At 30.4% G+C, this 22,070-nt stretch overlaps 1 protein-coding gene across 1 annotated transcript in view; it reads right to left on the bottom strand.

Moving 5' to 3' along the window:
- LOC142324456 (nucleolysin TIAR-like) overlaps positions 1 to 21,663 on the bottom strand; it is a 1,191,620-nt gene extending 1,169,957 nt beyond the window's left edge. Inside the window, exon 1 of the mRNA XM_075365284.1 lies at positions 21,550 to 21,663. Coding sequence (XP_075221399.1) covers positions 21,550 to 21,582 — 33 coding nt within the window. The 5' untranslated portion in view covers positions 21,583 to 21,663. The remainder of the gene's footprint in view (positions 1 to 21,549) is intronic.
- Between the last annotated feature and the right edge of the window lie 407 nt (positions 21,664 to 22,070).

Below are 22,070 nucleotides of genomic sequence, written 5' to 3'. Positions count from 1 at the left end.
ACTGAACCGAACGAAACAGTAGTACTATGCCGTCAGCGAGCTAAAGCTTCATATCGACCAAGCCGACCGACCCCCGTAAGTAGAGAGAGAGTCAAGGCTGGCTGGCAGAACCAGGGCGAATATGCCATGGCAGTAGCAGTAGTCACATTAACATGATTAAACATTCTTTTATCCCCTAAATTGGATATTACCTAATGCATTTAAGATGGATAAAAGTAATAAAGCGAAAAAGTAGCCTTCTTCTATATCATGTCTCCAAAACATTATTAAATTTTGTTTACAGGAAGTAATAGCATTACAATCTTTTCTTTCATACTCTCTGATATTTTAGGTAGTATACACATAGATTTCCCTTCCATTTTGCTTAGTAATATTTACCTGCCTGTCCATTTATCTTAAAATCTAGTTACATATTAAAATTTATTCAATATTTCCCATACGTCAATGAACTTCTTTGAATGTTAGTTGATATGTTTATATATAAAGAAAATGACAGTGAAACGGTATATTTAACAAAAAAAAACCTTTATTAAAAAATTACTATTTTAGAAACGATGAAAAAATAAAAAAATAAACTTATGGAACTTTACAGACAAAAAATATAGTATTTTTGTAATTTAAGATAGTTTTATGTATAATTCTGTAACTTTTTAGAATGCAATATGTATATTCAGCATGAAAGAAAATACTTTCTTGATGATGTAGAAAAATATACTTTTTTTAATTAAAACAGAAAATTTTAAGAGAACAGCATAAAATATCTTGAGATTTTTAATACTGACCGTAAAATTGATTTTATTTCAATTTTAAATGATACTCCATTTAGTGTTACACATAAGTTATTTATAAAACAAAGCTACGATACAAGTGTAAAAATGCTATTTCTAAGAAACAAATGGATAATTTATTAGTCAAATAGTAAGTATTTAATATAACCTTAAACAAAAGTTACTTTTATCTAATAGTGAAAACATACAACCAAAAATGCTTCCTGTTACATTTTAATTAATTTCCTAATTTTCTTTTTTAATTTTTCAAGGTTAATGATAAAAGTTTTTATTAATATCTATAAAGATTACAATGTTTTTAAGTGATGAAACATTTATTGATTTAACCTGTTATTATTTTTGAAATCTTAAAAATGTTAAGAGTTATTGTCAATATAGTCAGTCTTTCATCAGAATTTTTTTTACTCCCTAGTGTCTAACCTTAAGGATGTTTCTCCAGATTTTTTAATAATATACTCTTTTTCTTTTCTTTTTAAAAAAAAAAAAAAAATGTTAATAGTTTTTATTTTTTTCGTTAAACTTCTTATCAAAACTCTTTTCCAGTAATATTAAATCACTATAGTGTATACAATATTCTGATAGATTAGAAGCAGTCAGAATTTTTTTTATTAAACTGAAACGAGGAAAAGATATTTCTTTAAACAACATAATTATGGTAAAAAATCAATAAAAATATATTTTTTACTCAAGCCTGTGCATAACTCTACAGCATCAATCTATCTTTTAAATATTATATCTTTACTCTGAGGTAAAGCCACAAAAGAACGACTGACTGTATAATAGGCAAAATTACTCTCAGAGAAAGCCGTCTTGATTGGAACATGCTGTATCAAAATTTCTTTAAATTCTTCAAAACAATAACTCATTATTAGCCTACACGAGAAGTGTTGTAATAAATTAGTGTAGAATAATATTTAGTATGCAATTTAATAGCCTATCTTTTCATTATATGATTTAGAGTACAAATTTAATAGCCCAAATTTTAACAAAATAAATTATTTTTATTACTATATACATTTATATAGCTTTAATAAAATATCCTAATTAAGTTCGTTGAAATTAGAGATAATTCATGATAATTGATAACCTTAATAAATAATACGAAAGGGTGTGGAAAAGAAACGATCTCGCTGACGCATCCAACATATGTTTGTAAAAATATAAGAGGGTTGGGCCATCATGTAAACTACATGCGGCTTAGAGAAGATTAAAATGATTTGATGCTTTTACCAAAGCGGAAAAAGGGTGCCGTCGCGTGTTTTTACTCTCACTAGTTACATTGCTAATTACTCAAAACCTGCAATTTCTCCCACCTTTCCTATTAACCCCCCTCCCATACGTGAACCCTCTTACAGGGAGAAAATGATATGTATTGTGAGTTAACAGGGTATGTGCCTTAACCGATTAAAGGGTTCTAGAGTAGGAAATTTCAGCTCGTTCATCGTAGATGGAACGTTACAGTACGTTGGGGAGAGGGATTTTTTTTTCTGCCGAGTACTATTTTTCAATTCTTTCTCATGACGAGATGACCACAGGCTTTCCTCTACATTCACCCTCGACCCATTCCACCCACTTCAATTCCCTTACCCACCGCTTATACTACACCGGAGCAATTCCCTACGGATCCCGACCGCCAGATGACTGTGTGCTTAAGCCGTATACGAAATCGGAGAGTAATACAGAACTGAAAACATAGGGCAAGCCCCTATGCCCTTTGAGTTTTCCTCTTGTGATGAACTAACCCTCTCTTCTTCCCTATACTGCGTTTCCCCTCCTTTTGCTTTTGTTAATTACAACCTTTATATACATTTTCCTCCCTTCGTCTCACCCGTTCGTTTGCTATCTACTCTTGCCGTCTACTCTTACCGTACTTTTGTAAACTTCTACAAAGTGGTTATCAAAGGACTCGTGTTCTGCCGACGGGAACAATATTACTTCTGGATAAATTTTACCTCGGTTAGCCATTTTCAATTAATTAAATTCAATATTATTGTACTAACAAACAAACATATCCATTCTTGTATTTATCATAAAATAGTCTACAGCATATAAATATGCAAAAATATATACTGGTCGATTTTAAATTATATAATTTTGTAACAAGCAACTGATAAATAAGTAAGCAAAAATAAGGATGCGTAAAATCAAGGAGGGTTTTACCCGAAATTGTACAAATTCTAGTTGCAAATATTTACAAATAATTGTTTTAATTAACAGATTAAAAAGAAAATCTTAAAAAAATAATATTACATAAAAAGACGTAGACACACTTTACGATGATAAGATAAATTCCATTTTGTATTACATTAAATGTAATAGAAAAACGTTTGGAAGGAAAATCAAGTATTTGTGATTTGGTTAAAATATATATATATATATATATATATATATATATATATATATATATATATATATATATAATATAGTAACTTTAAGGACAGTAAGAAAAAATAAAACAATTATTTACTTACACTGAAATTTCCTTAGTATTTCTGTGTAGATATCAGTATGTTCTTACCTGAAATAAAACAAAGATTATTAATTTTTTTTTTAATAGTGATAAATTTATATAAATGTTTTTATTTGTATCATTTTTTTCTTTCTTTTTGGAGTTTTAATAAGATTTACATGTAACATAAACGTTTTAAGAAAACGTTTAAGTTACATGTAAATACCTAAAAATTGTTGTATTAAATAATATTGTAATTTTCTAAAACATCATGAATTTTTCTTATTTTCTTCGAGAAATGAATAATAAAAATCCAATTAAATGAAAAGACTCCATTTATGAGGTCGGTTGAATGTATCAAAATCTATATATACCTAGCATACCCGCATAATTTTGTATAGAATAAAAATTTACAATCGGTTTATTCTGTCCAAATCATAAGTAAATAATATATTAAAATATTGCATGATTATTATAATATATAACATGCTAAAATATAAGGCTCATTGTAGTTATCCAATGATAACCCCCATGAAAATAAAAACAGTAAATGATTATAACAATAAACGTCTCGTTAATAAACATAGTAATAACAACAATAAAGATCAAGTAAACAGTCATTATGCCAAAAGCATTATCATCACTGGGTACCAAAACTTGTTCAATCTATAAACCACATGTGTTCAAAATATTCAGTTCGCACACGTTTTTTTAATCAAAGAGAAAATCCTCATGTGCATTTGAACACAGGTAGATACACGAAAGAAACCCACCGGGTTGGTCTAGTGGTGAACGCGTCTTCCCAAATCAGCTGATTTGGAAGTCGAGAGTTCCAGCGTTCAAGTTCTAGTAAAGCCAGTTATTTTTACACGGATTTGAGTACTAGATCGTGGATACCGGTGTTCTTTGGTGGTTGGGTTTCAATTAACCACACATCTCAGGAACGATCGAACTGAGAGTGTACAAGACTACACTCATACATATCATCCTCATTCACTGAACGGTAGTTACCGGAGGCTAAACAGGAAAAGAAAAAAAGGAAGAAGATACACGAAAGAATATAAAATTAAATATAGACATAAATAAATGGCTGGAAAAATAAGCCGATTTAGGTAAATTCAAAATAAAAATACGACAAACAGAAATAGTGTTAAAGTAACAGTAAGTAGGTAACAACAATGAAAGCAATAGTAACAGAAACAGGTAAATGCAGAAGGTAAAATAAAATACCAAGAAAGCATGAAAATATAGAATATCTTAAATGACCATCACTACGATCCAGCACATGAACCCTTTTTAATCGTCTAACGTCATCACCGTTGTCTAACTGGTTCAAAGGAAGGGGATTTACGTGAATGTTTACCCTAACCCTGTATTTAGAACTGAAACAATCAGTTTCATCCTGAACATGCGGAATCCTCAGGTATTCATGTATTTCCGAATTCCTGTCGAACCAAGGCGGTTGAGTCACTTTCCTCAGTATCTTATCCTGTGAGCTTTGGATCACTTTAATATTGCTCTCACTAGTCGTCCTCAAGAGCTGAACCCCGTACGTCCAGATCGGTTTTAAGGTTTTATTTTAATTCTTTTACTTAAAGTCACATTAACAATTACAGCCATTAGCGACTAAACTAACACTATCATGTAGTGTTACATAAAACAATAAAAATCATAAGCACTAAAGAATAAACATAGATAAGTAACAACAAAAATACAAACTAAAACACATAAATCAGACAAAAACCACTAACTTTTATTCTTTATTCCACTGTAGGAGACCGCAACACACGTTTTATACCTTCTTTCCGGTTTAGTAGAAATTTCATATCTGAACCCAAGTCTAAGTTTTACCGGATGGTTCCAAAGTTTTGAAAATCAAAGAGCAGACGGTGCACGGGCGATTTGACCTTGCAAGCCTCACAGATCTTCTGTGTAGAGCCAAATAGATGAGCGTGGGTAAGCCTGGTGTCTCCAATCCTTAGCCGAGTTAACATGAATTGGTCTCTTCTGTTGCTCGAGGAAAGATGTTTCTTGAGCACATTCTCCCGGATATTTTGTAATGCAGTGGGAGGATTTAGCAGCCAGAACTTATTCCACTGAGCCCGCAATTTTACAAGGACTGATCTCATGAAGTCTCTCTCACATGTCGATTGTACTCGGATGCCAGTTATTCCAGCTCTCTTGGCAGCCTCATCGGCCCGTTCGTTCCCAAGAATGCCAAAATGGCCAGGGACCCATACCACTACCACAGTCTTATTTATCCTTGAAAGGATATCATGAATAATCTGGACGATGGATTCAGAACGTCTGAAGCTCAAGCTCTCAAGTACACTCCTACAGTCGATAATTACTAAAAATCTGTCATCATTACGTGTTTCGATAACTTTAAAGTCGGAGTAAATTGCATAGGCCTCGCAAAAGCACACACAAGAACAGGCGTTAAGCTTATATATCTCGGTGTCAGGGAGTACAATAGAACATCCACATCCGCATCCTTCTATATAAGAAGGTCTTATATAGAAGGACTTTGTTATAATAGAGAGAGAGAGAGAGCGAGAGAGAGAACTGAGAACCCCACTTATTAGTAAATACATACGCTTGAATATCTGGTCAATCTGTTTCTTCTCTCCAGTACATGATATCTCCACGTCATACGTCGATCTAGGTGTAAGACAAGGTATCTTATAATAATTGTTATATGAGGAATTTCAGCGTAATCCAAGTAAACTGGATGATAGTACTCTTTTACCTTTTTTTTCCTGTTTAGCCTGAGATAACTACCGTTTAGATAATTCTTCAGAGGATGAATGAGGATGATATGTATGAGTGTCAATGAAGTGTAGTCTTTGTACATTCTAAGTTCGACCATTCCTGAGATGTGTGGTTAATTGAAACCCAACCACCAAAGAACACCGGTATCCACGATCTAGTATTCAAATCCATGTAAAAATAACTGGCTTTACTAGGACTTGAACGCTGTAACTCTCGACTTCCAAATCAGCTGATTTGGGAAGACGCGTTAACCACTAGACCAACCCTGAGGGTTGGATGATAGTACTCTATCCTATCGTAAACGTAACGTAAGAGAGGTTTCGTTAGATTGACCTTAACCTTTCATTTATGCATTCAACGCCAACTGAATTATTTCTTATTTAAACAGCTCAGTGGGATGATAAAAACATCATAATTTTAGATGTGTTTTTTTACTATGTATATTTTACATTATTTCGCCACAGGGTATATTTATGATAATTGTTGTGAATTTTTATTTATTTAAAAAATAAAATATTTTATTATAAAATATATTAATATTTTATTTTAACATTATTTTTTTTACATTTTGTTAAAAGAAAATTATTGTAGACATGAAATTTTAGGGAATTTTTTATAAAAATAAGTATATTTATTTATTTTTTATAAAATAAAATAAGTATAGAAGCACCATGTTTCTTGATACGAACAATGTACATATATATATAAAATATGTAAATGTATTAATCTTTTTACTTAATTATATGTCTGTTACCATGGCAACAGAAATATAATCAAGTAAAATTACTAATATTATTTTCTTTAAAGAATGTCTGTAAAATACTTAATAATCTCACAAAGATAAGGATACGAACGCGTCGAGGGTCCAGAGCGGCTACACGGTTGGGCGAGCGAAGCGAGCTATATATATGCATTATTAATAAGAGCAAAAAATTCACTTTTCTGGTGAAAAATGAATTTCTTCACCAAATTAATTTCTCATTGGAAATTAATTTCCCATATTCAAGGAAGTTCAGTAGCATTATTGCAGGCTTATTTTCTATCTTTCAAATTACAAGTATAATAAAAAAGAATATTTTTGAAAAGAAAGATCTTGACAAAACATTTTATCTCCAGTATTTTTTTTTATGAAATCTACGATTTTAAATTTACAATTGCTATAACAATTAGGGTTTACGGTACACAAATGTTTTCTTAAGGGAATCTACTTTTACTTGACTAAAAATTCTTCTATTTCTTAGTACTTTAACTAAGAACAAATATTATTATTCTATTTAAAGACTTTCTTTTACGAGTGTTTACTAGTAGTATAAGTTGAAAAATTGCAAGAATAACTTTTTTCGCTTAAATTTATTTGCGAGACTAGTTATTACCTTAAAAATTTAATCGATCAGGAGAATGATTTTAACATTTTAATAATAAAATTTATAAAATAAACATGGTCTATTTAAATCTAATGTACCATGGTATTACCTTATTTTTCTGGAATTAAGAAGGGAATAATTTCACCAGTAAATTTTAACTACATTTTTTCATTTAAAAAAAGTTATATAATTAAAATATCATATAATATTAATTAATGTACATAATTATTATTCTGTTTCGTGCAATAAAAACGGGTATAATAATAATAATAATAATAAAAGTTACGAATTTATAAAAGAAATTACAGATGATAATGTTTGTATTAAAAGAGTTGGTAAAGTTGATTCACAAAAGTCGAGATGGGCTTCTTAGCGTAGCTAAGTGAGAGTGTTCTATGGAAGGCAAGTCAGAACTGGAGGGATGAAGGGGTAGGAAGAGATGAGGATAAGGAGGAGAGATGTTTTAGAAAGTTTGTTGTTGAGGAACAGTAATGAAAATTAAGAAACGGAAAGTTTTCCCGAGAAAATTTTGAGGGTATGGTTTGAGGTACAGAGTGAGATGAAACTACAGCAGGAAGCCTAGATGGCAAAGATGTACGTAAAGGGGAATCGGGGATGGAGACAAAGTTCCTGGTAGACTTAACGTTACTTGTATTCTGTTATATTGTATATATTATATTTGTATTATACATGGAATATATTAAATTATTCTCTATTGTATTAAAATGCGTAAGAAGAGACGTGAAAATATATTATTACAGTATAAATAGTAACGCACTTCTCCTACACTAACACACGCTTCTAAAATTAATACGTAAAACAAAATAAACAAGTAAATAAATAAATAAACATATATATAAAATATTATTACTTACGAAAATTACAAATATAAATATATCAAGTCAAAAACAACATGTTACTTGCAATGAATAAATTCACTTTAATTTACATTTAGGACGTTTAACTGTTTTCTGACAAACATTAACGCAAAAGTTTTCCCATTCTTTTATATTAATTACCTGTTAGAAAATCTAACTAAACGTTATTAACAACAATGTTTGCACATAGACCAGGTTAAAAATATTAATAATATTTTCTTATTATAAACATTCTTCCTAAATTTTATAAACAAAGTTTACCTTACTTTAAAAAAAAATTGCATAAATTATAAACAATTAATTTAGTCTTATAATTTACACTTATTTCCTGACATTTAATATTTTTCAAATTTGGGAAAAACATATTTAAAATAGGCTTTGTATAAATACACACTTCTTCAAAGTTTGTATGATTGACTTCAATTCTATACTTAATCTCTTATTTTTATCAATCGATTAATTTACGGGTTAAACATTTTATTATGATTCTTTTTCTAATACGGTGAGGGGAGAAAATTATAATTTCAAATAATATTTCATATTTTAACAAGTCACGATAATTTAACAATTAACAAAATTATATTTATTTGTCATCTACGACGTATAATTAAAAATAATTTAAATAAAGATAGTCCTTAAATATAATGTAAATTTAGGTCGTATATAATAACAAAAATAATTTATTACAATCATTTTAATAGAGAAGTAGAAATAGGTGTAATAAGAGAAGTAAAAATAATATGTGTGTAAGAGTTTAATCATGGTTGTACTGCAATCTTTTGGTATAATTTTGCTACATATAATCCTAAAGTTGTATTTCAGTAAAAAAAAATAACTAAAAGAAATAATTATCTGAGCAAAGCGAGGTCTCAGTTTAATCTGACCTAATCGTCTGAGAAAAATAATAACGTCCAATCATCATTTTGATCATTCGTACGTTTATATGTTTGCAGTGAAAACGAACGATATGTGTCTAATAATTAATTATGGATTTTCCAACAAATTTTCTATTTAAAAGTGATGACCTCTTATCAAGTGTGTTGGAGATAAGGTGCAGGCGGCGCAACCAAACATAATGCTTGGTACCACGGCAACAACAGCCGCAATTGGAATCATTTTACTATCCTTTTAGCATAACATTTGCTTCATTACCTAACGCGAATGGGTCTTCGCGTTGTACTGAGGTGTTAATCACCTTAATTTGGTTTAATTTTACACACACACACACACACACACACACACACACACACACACACACACACACACACACACACACACACAGAGAGAGAGAGAGAGAGAGAGAGAGAGAGAGAGAGAGAGAGAGAGTGATAGAGGCGCACACACGCACAGAAGAGCACACACACACACACACACAAATAAATCAATTTATATAATAATAAAATCATGTATATTTATATTATAAAATATACAATTATAAAAATCATTATATCTAATTTGATTAAATTATATATATAATTGCATAAATTATAAACAATTAATTTAGTCTTATAATCTACAATTATTTAAAATAGGTTATATTAGAATAAACTTCTTCAAAACTTTGTATGATTGACTTCAACTATATATATATATATATATATATATATCAAAAATAAATAAATCAAATTGTTCACTGAAAAACTTTTAATTAACATTCTGCGAAAAAAACATGATATAACGCATTTTTCAAAATGGTAAACCTGTCAAGAAAATACAGAAGCGCTTAATTGAAGCTGCCAATTATACAAAAGCGGCCTACATTTGAAATAGTGTAATTCGCAGATTAAAATGTATTACCTTCATTGAGCGTTAGTTCTCGATCTTATTTTCAAACAGAGATAAAAAAATGAATACAAGATAATGATTAAATACAATAAATAATGGAATTGGAAATTATAGCATAAAATAATTATTTTTAAATCTTTGAACAAAATAGAATTATTTTAATTAAAGAAGATGAATGCTACTTTAAGAAATATTACAATTTCCGAGGTTACTGTCGTCAGAATCATCATTATAATCATCACCGTCACTTTCACTAATATCTTCAAAAGAAATAGTAAATGTTTCCATAGAATTGTCAATAATATGTTCTTGTCGCATATATTTATTAAACGTCTGTTTCCTTAACTTTATCACAGAACTGTTTTTCATTCATGTCGTCCACTTTATTTTCACATAGCCTTTAAACATCTTTGATATAAAATGACGTTTGACTTACCAAACAATACATATTGTTTCTTGGAACGATTCTACGAAAGATGACAGATGACTCATTTCCTGAGTTACAATACTTCGCTTGTCCATGTTTATTTTTACAATAAATAAAGTACCTATCCAAATAAATTTGAATCAATTTAATTTATGATTGACTTAATTAATTTGCTGTTAATTTGTAATAAATTACAATCCTTACCTGGAATTTTATACTTTTCAAACAAAATTACTGCTGAGTAAGACAGAAAAAAGTTATATCTCTGTCTTTCTTTAGACTTATTTTATATTAGTCAAAAAGTAGATTAATTTCTTATATTTATTAATGTGTTCAAAATAATTTTAACAATTAATCTTATAATTAATTAGTTAAATAATTTTACTGTAACAAACGTCGCATTAGTGTTAAACACAAATTTTAAAGGAAAACATTTCTGCCAGTTTAGGTGATTAAATATCATGAAGGAACAGTATTTGCTTAATTATGCGCGCGCGTGTGTGTAGTGTATATGTTTGTGTGTGTTGTTTGCGACTTAATGAAATATAGGGTGTGCGCGTGTGTGCGTATAAGAGTTATAGCAAACTACTCTGCATCAAGCAAATACTGTTAAGCTCCTTTAAATTCAAGTGCAGTAACACTTTATATGCCGTATGCTTTCTGTAGGCCGTTTATATTTATTTACATTCTTATACTCTGTTTGTATGGCTATGTGAATTAGTAAGGAAATGTTCGTGCAGGTTATTTTTTATATAAATTTCTTATTATGCCTTTATTATGAATAGAATTTACGATTATATTCAAAATGTTTAACTTCTTCCACGTCTGATCGATTCTGTTCGACCTAATGACAAGGCATTATATAATGATCAACATTTTCCCTCATTTTACAAGCTATATCATAAATACACATTTAAAGGCCACAGCATTTTTAACTTCAACCTTTTGCATTCCCCTTTCATTAAAAAAACTACTGAACCCTATTAGAATTATTGAAAGGTGGCTACGTTTAATAATCTAGTGTTCATGTTTTTTCCTCCTATTTTAATTTACGTAGTTTTATTTCAATTGTTATTTTAGTACTTTATTTATTTTTAGACTTGAATTTCAGCTGAATATCACAATTTTTCATCAGACGATTAATAGTACAATACTCTCAATCAGCGGTTGTAGTAGATGGACTGAGCTGTAAATTGAAAACAGCTAGGTTAATGGTACTTTACATAACTTGTTCATTCGAATACGAACAGAATCAGTTTAATAAACCTTTATTTAAATTTACTTTTTATTTTCTTCGTGTATTAATAGGATTGTAAAAAATTCATAGGAGTAAGATCGCTAAAAATATGATCAATGAGTATTTTCCAATTCATATAAAAATCTAAAAATTTATCAATCCAAGTTAAAATGCTTCAACACGCATTAAAATACATATTACTGATGTATTTAGAGTTTTCTTTTACTAAATTTTAATTCAAAAACGTTAAATTAATTGTGATGAACGGTTCTATTAGTAATTTACAAAAAAATAACCACAAGAGTTGAAGTAGGATACTGTTATGGGTTACTAAATATTAAAAGGGTTTGAAATTAATAAGAAATTTACTTGTACGCGTTTGTATGCTACCCAAAACATTAGTCTACTCTATAAATAAATTCTAAAAAATTATCTTTTATAGAAATTTTACTATTTCAGTTTATCAAATTATTAGAAATTGGATAATTTTCAACCTTAACAGAGTAGGTAGTAAATAAAAATAAGTAATTATCGAATCCCCCCCCCTCAGGAAATATACCAAAATAAGAGTTAATACAAGCAACAAGTTACATACTTTGAGATGCATACTTTGGGCATACTCTGAGCTTACTTTGGGCATACTCTGAGCATACTTTGGGATGCCCAGTTACAGTTTTATCACTAATCCCATTTTGCCTTGAGATAAACAATCTTTTTTTTGTTTTTATGTTTTAGCTGTTTTTTATGTATGTAAAATTAAATTAAACAAAGATGGATTTCGTAAAAAATGTTATGAATAAAAGAAATAACAAATATATAAATCCATTATATTTATCCGTGTCCATATAGTCCGTAGGACTGACGAAAATCTTGAGAAGTAGTTGTACAGGGAAAAATCTGGTGCAGCAGATCATGTGGAAGACCGCCAAAAAGATGGCTGGACTAAAAGGAGGGCGACTGGAGAAACGTAAGGGACATTCATTCGAATGGCAGAGTACCTTGAGCTATAGAGGGAAATTGTCAGCGACATATGAATCGGGTCACCAGATTTCAGGCATAAGAGGATGAATCACTGAAAATGATGATAATAAAATATACATATAATAGAATGCGTAACTGGATACAGACTGACTTACACAAATATTTAGTTCAAGTTATGAATCATTTACAATGAGAAAAAAATTCGGCCGGGGATTTATTTTTAATCATAATTATGGTAGATAACACGTACATAATCGCGAAAACTTTTCAGATTTCAATGGAAATATCCATTTTGATCATCCTTGAATACATTTTGACTAGTTTCGGCGTAACGTCCGTACGTACGTATGTGTCTAGTAAAACTTAAAAACAATTAGCCACAGAATGCTGATATTTTGGATTTAGGACTGTTGTAACACATAGTTGTGCACCTCCCCTTTCGATTTCAACCAACTGTACCAAAAGTGTTCAAAAATGCCCAAATCAAAAATATTTGGATTTTGGACAGTTTCTTAACTGCAGTAATAAGCCCTCATTGATAGATTTTAAGGATATATCATAAGTGGTACTTATTTTCATTGGTTCCAAAGTTATAGCCCAATAAAATTTTAATTAATGAAATATTTGGATCGTACAAGAGGATGGCACATCAGTTCAAATCCGACTTCAACTCTTTTTTTAAATTTTTTTTTTTTTATATAAATAATATATTGATTTATAAATAATTATTTATAAATTATTTACTTTTCCTCCGCTTTGAATCATGAGACCTTGTCATGGCGAGGGGGCTTAAGTGCTCAGTGATACAGAGTAGCTGGTTCGAAGGTGTAAACATATCGGAGAGGTATCTGTTGAGAGCCAGACTAAGGAATGATTCCTGAAGAAGGGCAGCAGCTCTTTCAGTAGTTGTTAGGGGCGTGAGTCAGGACAAATTAAATGGCCACATCAACGTCACTCACTCCTTTGAGTACTGCGCAGCTGAAAGCAATGGAAAACTACAGCTGCTTTTTTCCAAGAAAATGTAGCTCTCTGCATTTTCATATAGCAATGATGGAGGAGCCTTCCTTGGTAAAATATTCCGGAGGTAAACTAGTTTCCTGTTTGGATCTCCGAGTGGAGACTACTAAGGAAGGGGTCACCAGAAAATTAAAAAATAACATTCTTCGAGTCGGAGCGTGGAATGTTAGAAGTTTAAAAAAGGTCGGTAGGCTAGAAAATTTAAAAAGGGAAATGGATAGGATAAATGTGGATGTAGTAGGAATTAGTGAGGTTCGGTGGGAAGAGGAAGGTGACTTTCGGTCAGGTGATTTTAGAATAATTAACTCAGCTTCAAATAATGGGCAAGCAGGAGTAGGTTTCATAATGAACAAGAAGATAGGGAAGAGAGTAGAGTATTTCAAAACGCATAGCGATAGAATCATTGTAATAAGGATAAAATCAACACCTAAACCGACAACGATTGTTAACGTCTATATGCCTACAAGCGCCCATGATGATGATGAGGTAGAGTGTGTTTATGAAGAGATTGATGAAGCAATTAAACATGTAAAAGGAGATGAAAATTTAATAATAGTTGGAGATTGGAATGCAAGCATTGGAAAATACAATAGTGGGTGAATACGAGTTGGGCAAAAGAAATGAAAGGGGGAACAGACTTATAGAGTTTTGCACGAAGTATAATTTAGCAATTGCCAACACCCAATTTAAAAATCATAATAGAAGAATTTGGAAAAAGCCAAGTGATACTGGAAGGTATCAGGTAGATTATATCATGTTTAAGCAAAGATTTAGAAATCAACTCGTTGACTGCAAAACTTACCCTGGAGCAGACATTGATAGCGACCATAATTTGGTGATAATGAATGTAGATTGGGGTATAAACCTGAAGAAAAGGTGTCAGATGAATCGGTGGAATTTAGAGAAGCTTGAAGAAGAGGAGGTAAAGAAGATTTTTGAGGAGGTCATCGCAAGAGATCTGAGTAAAAAAGATAAGGTAGAAAATGTATGAAATGTATGAATGTTAAAAAGGAAATTCTGAAATCAGCAGAAGCGAACTTAGGCGGAACAAAGAGAACTGGTAGAAAACCTTGGGATTCAGATGATATATTGCAGCTGATTGATGAACATAGAGAATATATGAATGCTAGTGATGAAAAAAGTAAAAGGAACTATGGACAATTAAGAAATACTATAAACAGGAAGTGCAAACTAGCGAATGAAGAGTGGATTAAAGAAAAGTGTTCAGAAGTGGAAAGAGAAATGAACATTGGTAAAATAGACGGAGCATACAGGAAAGTTAAGGAAAATGTTGGGGTACATAAATTAAAATCTAATAATGGTAAAAAATCTTAAACAAAGATGGTACATCGATTTATAATACGAAAGGTAAAGTCGATAGGTGGGTGGAATATATTGAAGAGTGATATGGAGCAAATGAATTAGAAAATGATGTTATAGAAGAAGAAGAGGAAGTTGAAGAGGATGAAATGGGAGAAACAATACCGAGATCTGAATTTAAGAGAGCATTAAGAGATTTAAATGGCAGAAAGGCTCCTAGAATAGACGGAATACCTGTAGAATTACTGCACAGTGCAGGTGAGGAAGCGATTGATAGATTATACAAACTGGTGTGTAATATTTATGAAAAAGGGGAAGTTCCATCAGACTTCAAAAAAAGTGTTATAGTCATGATACCAAAGAAAGCAGGGGCAGATAAATGTGAAGAATAGAGAACAATTAGTTTAACTAGTCATGCATCAAAAATCTTACCCAGAATTCTATACAGAAGAATTGAGAGGAGAGTGGAGGAAGTGTTAGGAGAAGACCAATTTGGTTTCAGGAAAAGTATAGGGGCAAGGGAAGCAATTTTAGGCCTCAGATTAATAGTGGAAGGAAGATTAAAGAAAAACAAACCAACATACTTGGTGTTTATAGAACTAGAAAAGGCATTCGATAACGTAGACTGGAATAAAATGTTCAGCATTTTAAAACAATTAGGGTTCAAATCTAGAGATAGAAGAACAATTGCTAACATGTACAGGAACCAAACAGCAACAGTAATAATTGAAGAATCTTATAAGAAAGGGAATCCGACATGGATGTTCCCTATCCCCGTTACTTTTTAATCTTTACAAGGAACTAGCAGTTACTGATGTTAAAGAACAAATTAGATTCGGAGTAACAGTACAAGGTGAAAAGATAAAGATTGTACGATTTGCTGATGATATAGTAATTATAGCCGAGAGTAAAATGGATTTAGAAGAAACAATGAATGGCATAGACGAAGTCCTACGCAAGAACTATCGCATGAAAATAAACAAGAACAAAACAAAAGTAATGAAATGTATTAGAAATAACAAAGATGAATCACTAAATGTGAAAATAGGAGAAGAAAAGTTTATGGAGGTAGAAGAATTTTGTTATTTGGGAAGTAGAATTACTAAAGATGGACGAAGCAGAAGCGATATAAAATGCCGAATAGCATAAGGGAAACAAGCCTCAGAAATATAATGCAGTCAGAAATATAATTTGTTTACATCAAAAATTAATTTAAATGTCAGGAAAAGATTTTTGAAAGTATATGTTTGGACTGTCGCTTTATATGGAAGTGAAACTTGGACGATTGGAGTATCTGAGAAAAAAAGATTAGAATCTGTTGAAATGCGCCACATTTCAAAAGATTCTAATCTTTTCTTCTCAGATACTCCGATTGTCCAAGTTTCACTTCCATATAAAGCGACACTCCAAACATACACTTTCAAAAATCTTTTCCTGACATTTAAATTAATTTTTGATGTAAACAAATTATATTTCTTACTGAAGGCTCGTTTAGCTTGTGCTATTCGGCATTTTATATCGCTCCTGCTTCGTCCATCTTTAGTAATTTTACTTCCCAAATAACAAAATTCTTCTACCTCCATAATCTTTTCTCCTCCTATTTTTATATTCAGTGGTCCTAAACGAGCCTTCAGTAAGAAATATAACTTGTTTACATCAAAAATTAATTTAAATGTCAGGAAAAGATTGTTGAAAGTGTATGTTTGGAGTGTCGCTTTATATGGAAGTGAAACTTGGACAATCGGAGTATCTGAGAAGAAAAGATTAGAAGCTTTTGAAATGTGGTGCTATAGGAGAATGTTAAAAATCAGATGGATGGATAAAGTGACAAATGAAGAGGTATTGTGCCAAATAGATGAAGAAAGAAGCATTTGGAAAAATATAATTAAAAGAAGAGACAGATTTATAGGCCACATACGAAGGCATCCTGGAATAGTCGCTTTAATATTGGAAGGACAGGTAGAAGGAAAAAATTGTGTAGGCAGGCCACGTTTGTAATATATAAAACAAATTGTTAGGGATGTAGGATGTAGGTAGGATGTATATACCGAAATGAAACGACTAGCACAAAAGAAGACAAAAAAAAAAATTATTAACCTCTCATTGTAATAAAAAATTTACAATAAATAAAAATCAATAATAACAAAAAAAAATTATAAATATATGTAATTTAATAGACGTATAAGAAAGTCATGTTGTGCCCACATCAGATATCATTGATGATAACTAGAATATTGAAGTAAATAAATTATTATTCAGTTACAGTTATCAGGAAATATCTTATTTTGTTAAATTCCTTTGTATATTGCATGCTAAAATACTTAAAAAAAGTATATTCTTCATTAATATCAGAAAAAATGCAGTAATAAAAAGTTTGGTTTCAAGTACCCTAAATTTATGGAGGTCCGTATACATTTTGTCTTCATTTTTTTAGCAACTTAAATGTTATTTTGTTTCTTTGCACCTCGGCTAAATGGAGCCTATTTTTGCAGAAAAAAGGAAACGAAAGTAACAGAAAATTTTCAGTGTAAAAAGAAAATGTTTTTGGATATTTAGAACCAACCGCTGATGAGATATATCGATAGTATTAATAAAGTATCAGATTACCATGAGGCTAATGACTAAGAACAAGAGGAAAGTGGTATAGAAGTGAGGTAAATAATTGCAATTAAGGAAATGTGGTACTAATATAGTATATACTCCTCTCAGGTTAGTTTATGTTAACAGCATATACAGGTTATACATGTTGATTATTTGAATAGCGATTTCATTTTTCTAAAATAAACAAATACCATGATCAACAACAATAATGTGAAAATCCATTATATAAAACTAAAACTAAAGAATCAGTTTTTGCAGTTTTCCTACTTGGTAGTAGGACATTAGATTAGTATTGAAAATTAAAGCTTAGTATCTTAAAATTAAAGATTAGTACTGAAATTTTAGAAAGTGTAAAATCCCTGTCTTGTTACACTGTAGTGCAGCACTGTCAGTGCACCTGGCTCAGGTGAAATGGTTAATGCGCTAATATTTTGTATTTTTTTGTAAAATACTATCATTGTGTACTTATTTTATGGAAATATACAGGCTACCTTTATTTCTGTAGAACCTCTGTATTGAACATAGTTTAATAATTAGTATATCTACTTGAAACATAATGTTATGTAATATATTTTTTCTAGGCCTGAAACTTCCATTCACCAATGTACACCACAGAATATGAATGCCCATAGAGTTGTAGCTAATCCATTATTTTGGAGATGTAATATAAGGAAGAAGGCACACCAGAGAGGTAAGACTTATATCAGTCATAGAAGTAAGAATGTTCCAAGAAACAAATAGTACTTCTAAAAACTGTCAGGTTGATTGTAAATATAAATGCTATCAAAAGATTTTGAATGAAGAACATAGATGTCCACAATTCATTCTATTCTCTGCAATCATATACTGAACAAAAGGAAATTTTATTATAAATACAACTAATCAGTTTTTCACAGCAAGGCCACAGAAAAAATATATTTTGAAGAAAACGATGATGTAGAGCAGGCACATAATGAAGTATATCACAGGGCTTAAAGAAGAAAATTTTCTTCTAAATACTTTTTTCATATTAAAGGAGAACTATGCCATATCATAGAAAACCAATATAGGTACTTACGTATTAATGCCACCGCACCTACAGCTTTATTTAAAAACAAAGTAGTCAATCGGATTTCGGTGGAAAATGGGCCAATATAGAGTTTAACATAGATTCAAAACAGTCTCTTTAGTAATTTTAATAAATGGTTATTTATATTTATTTATTTTATAAATATAATTTAACCAAACTTAACTTAACCAATGCTCGCTTCGCTTGCTAACCTTCGACTAATTAACAGGAGTGTTTTGATTATTTAAATAATAAATAATTATTGAATTTATGAAATAAATACTCAAAAAATTACGGTGTTAATTAGTCAAGGTTAGCGAGCGAAGTGAGTGTAGGTTAAGTTTGGTTAAATTATATTTATAAAATAAATAAATATAAATATATAGATTGACTATTTTGTTTTTAAATAAAGCTGTAGCAGCGGTGGCGTTAATACATAAGTACCCCAGCATATACCACACACAGTACAAAAAATATTATTATCAATCCGCCTACTCAGTACCAAAGGGGAAGAAGTAAACAAAGTAGACATGTGCCAAAAAAAGGTGATACTGCTGATGTTATGGAGCACATAAAATCATTCACAGCAGTACAGCCACATTACTGCAGATCCAGTACAAAGAGAAGTTACCTAGACTCTCATTTAAGTGTATCAAAAATGTATTACCTGTACAAGAAACAGAGTGCAGATAAAAATATTGTGCCAGCTAAGAAGTCAATGTACTAGAACATTTTTGTAACGCAGTTTAATGTTGGATCTCATATCCCTAAAATTGACAGATTTGGTCTGTGTGAGAAATTGAAAGTAGCAAATAAAACCCAGACATTACCAGAAGAGTTAAAGAATGGTTATGAAATTCACCAGACACTAAAATATGAAATGGGAGAGATCAGTAAATAAGAAACAGAACTAATATATGGTTAGTGAACTAATATCTGAATGGGGAAAAAAATTTTTAATTTTATTTAGCAAAACTCAACATGTATAACCTAATTGCCTACTACACCGTAACTAAAAAAGTCTATTGTGTTTTGTGGACTGAAAAACATGGTAGGTCGATCAGACAATGATATTGCCAGCACTTTTCATAAGAATCTGAATGTTGTTGCTGGAGAATGATTATAGTTTTACTTGGTCCTACTCATGTGTACTCCAGAATCATTTTTTAAGAGAACACTAGAATGTGTCATTAAAAACAATCAAATATTCATTACCTGGGCACTCATGTGTACAAGAAGTACACAGCATGATAGAAAAATCAGAGAGAAAGAATGATTTTTACTCTCTTAGAGGATTAATTAGAATTTTAAAACAGGTGTGCTTTCAAAACTCATACCGTGTTATTCAGATGCAACCTATGATTTCAAGGATTTTTCAAGCACTGACAAGTTATTGAACTGTAAGACCATACCGTATTCTCAAGTGGCATACTTGAAATTTGCTAGAACATTTCATGTGTCGTATTACAAAATAACACGTGACATGTATGATCCAGAAAATGCTGTTAACATAAATTTATTCAAACATGAAGGAAATGTAAGGAGGCCAATGTAAAATCTACAAGCTGTTTAAATGTCCTACTAGTTGTGCCCATGTACTGAAGTATGTAAATGAAATTTCAAAAGTAAAATAACGATATAAAAGGTGCATTTCTTTCATACCGCTGCCAAGACAGAATACTATTCATCAGTTACACATTTGAAAGGATGAAGTAAAATTGTAAACTGGATTTCATTTTTTAAATCCATTATTATTTTAAGTAATGTTATAAAAATTAATATCAAGATAATGTTTTTATATGAGTATGCTGAATCATGTATTTTATTGTTTGTACTTGCAGTCTGTCTTTAAGTTAAGTTTTATATCTTTCTTTAAAATATGCATTTCATGTAGTAGATTTAGTCTGTTGATGATATAATTATTATCAATATATTTTGTGATTTATATGTTGTGTTATAAAAATTAAAAACAAGGTTTTAAACTATGTTGAAACCCATATTTTATTTTTTGTACTTAGTCTTTATTTAAGGTTATATGTGTGATATAGTAGATTTAGTCTGTAAATGAAGTTAATTTATGAATGACATCGTTTTTATAAATACATATTATGTATTTTATATTAATAACCTAAAATAAATAATAAAAACATTTCAAAGATTAAATGTTATAAATATTAAAAATATTTTTGTAATTATTCAAGTACGTCAAAATAAACTTTTATTTTATTTTGTTCTTACAACCTTTTGATATTAAATTTTTAAACAAAAATAAATAATGTTAGTCTGACAAAGTTCTACTGGCAATTACAACCTTGTAATTTCGTAAATGCAAAAATTTGGTTTGGACAAGGTTCTAACTGCAAAACATAACAAGACATGTCTATTGTACAAGTAAATTTTTCTAGCTGAAAATTTGCAGTAATATTAATAATTCTATTCTAAGGACATATCAAATTGGCAACTAACTAGTCTTACGGTAGGATTGGGAGTGAAATTTAATATTTTTTACGTTTTGGACCAAGTACGTTTTTAACCGAATTATAATTTGTTCCTTCGATTATACATTAAACAAGTGTGAAAGAAACAAGCATACGAGTTGGATTTAAAGAGCGAAGTGGAAGTTTCCTAGGAAACTGAGCAGAGGATTTGAAAAAAAAACCGTTGTAACGAATACAACGTAAACTTAAAGGTTATAGCATGTTTTTTATTAAGTTAAACGTTTCTTCTGTTAAAACCCCTCGTCTAAATTTTTTTCGACCGAAAGGTTTTATGTTAACGGGAAAGTAAAATTAATGTGTGTTAAAGTTATTACTTCACTGAAAAATTATAAATACATGGTAATTATTTATTTTTTAATAATGTGATAAAATTGTTTTTATTACCTTGTATAATTCCAAGTATATTCTCAAATCCATTTTGTGTCTCTGCTTTTTAAAACATTCCGTACCCAAATAAACAAATTAAAAAAATTAACTTAAAATACATTTGAAATTAAACAAAGCGATGCACGCACGACAACTATTGTGTAACTAAAGAAAGAAATCCAGTCGAATGAGGCGGCGCAGTAGCGTTGTAATTGTTTACTGTTAGTGCCTGTTTGAACACGTCTGTGATCACAGAGAGCGGTATGCGTGGTCAGCAGTAGTTATGTGTGCGTCTTGGCAAGTAGTTAAACAGACACTAATACAGACATACAAAATTAATGATTTTTTTTGAACAAACGCTCTTCATTAATCTTTTAATTTGAACCCAGTGTAATAACCTCCAGTATTTTTTTATAATAATCTAATTTAAAATAACCCATACATTTTAATAAATAAATGAGAATTAAAATTATCTTTACTTCAAATAAATTACAAGATTTTTAAACACCCCTGCGACATATTGATCAAGAATTTGCGTT

This window comes from Lycorma delicatula, chromosome 5 (genome assembly GCF_047948215.1).
Source record: "Lycorma delicatula isolate Av1 chromosome 5, ASM4794821v1, whole genome shotgun sequence".
NCBI classification, from domain to species: domain Eukaryota; kingdom Metazoa; phylum Arthropoda; class Insecta; order Hemiptera; family Fulgoridae; genus Lycorma; species Lycorma delicatula.
Note: the sequence above shows the minus strand (reverse complement) of the source record. Positions and strands in the feature narration are given on the sequence as shown.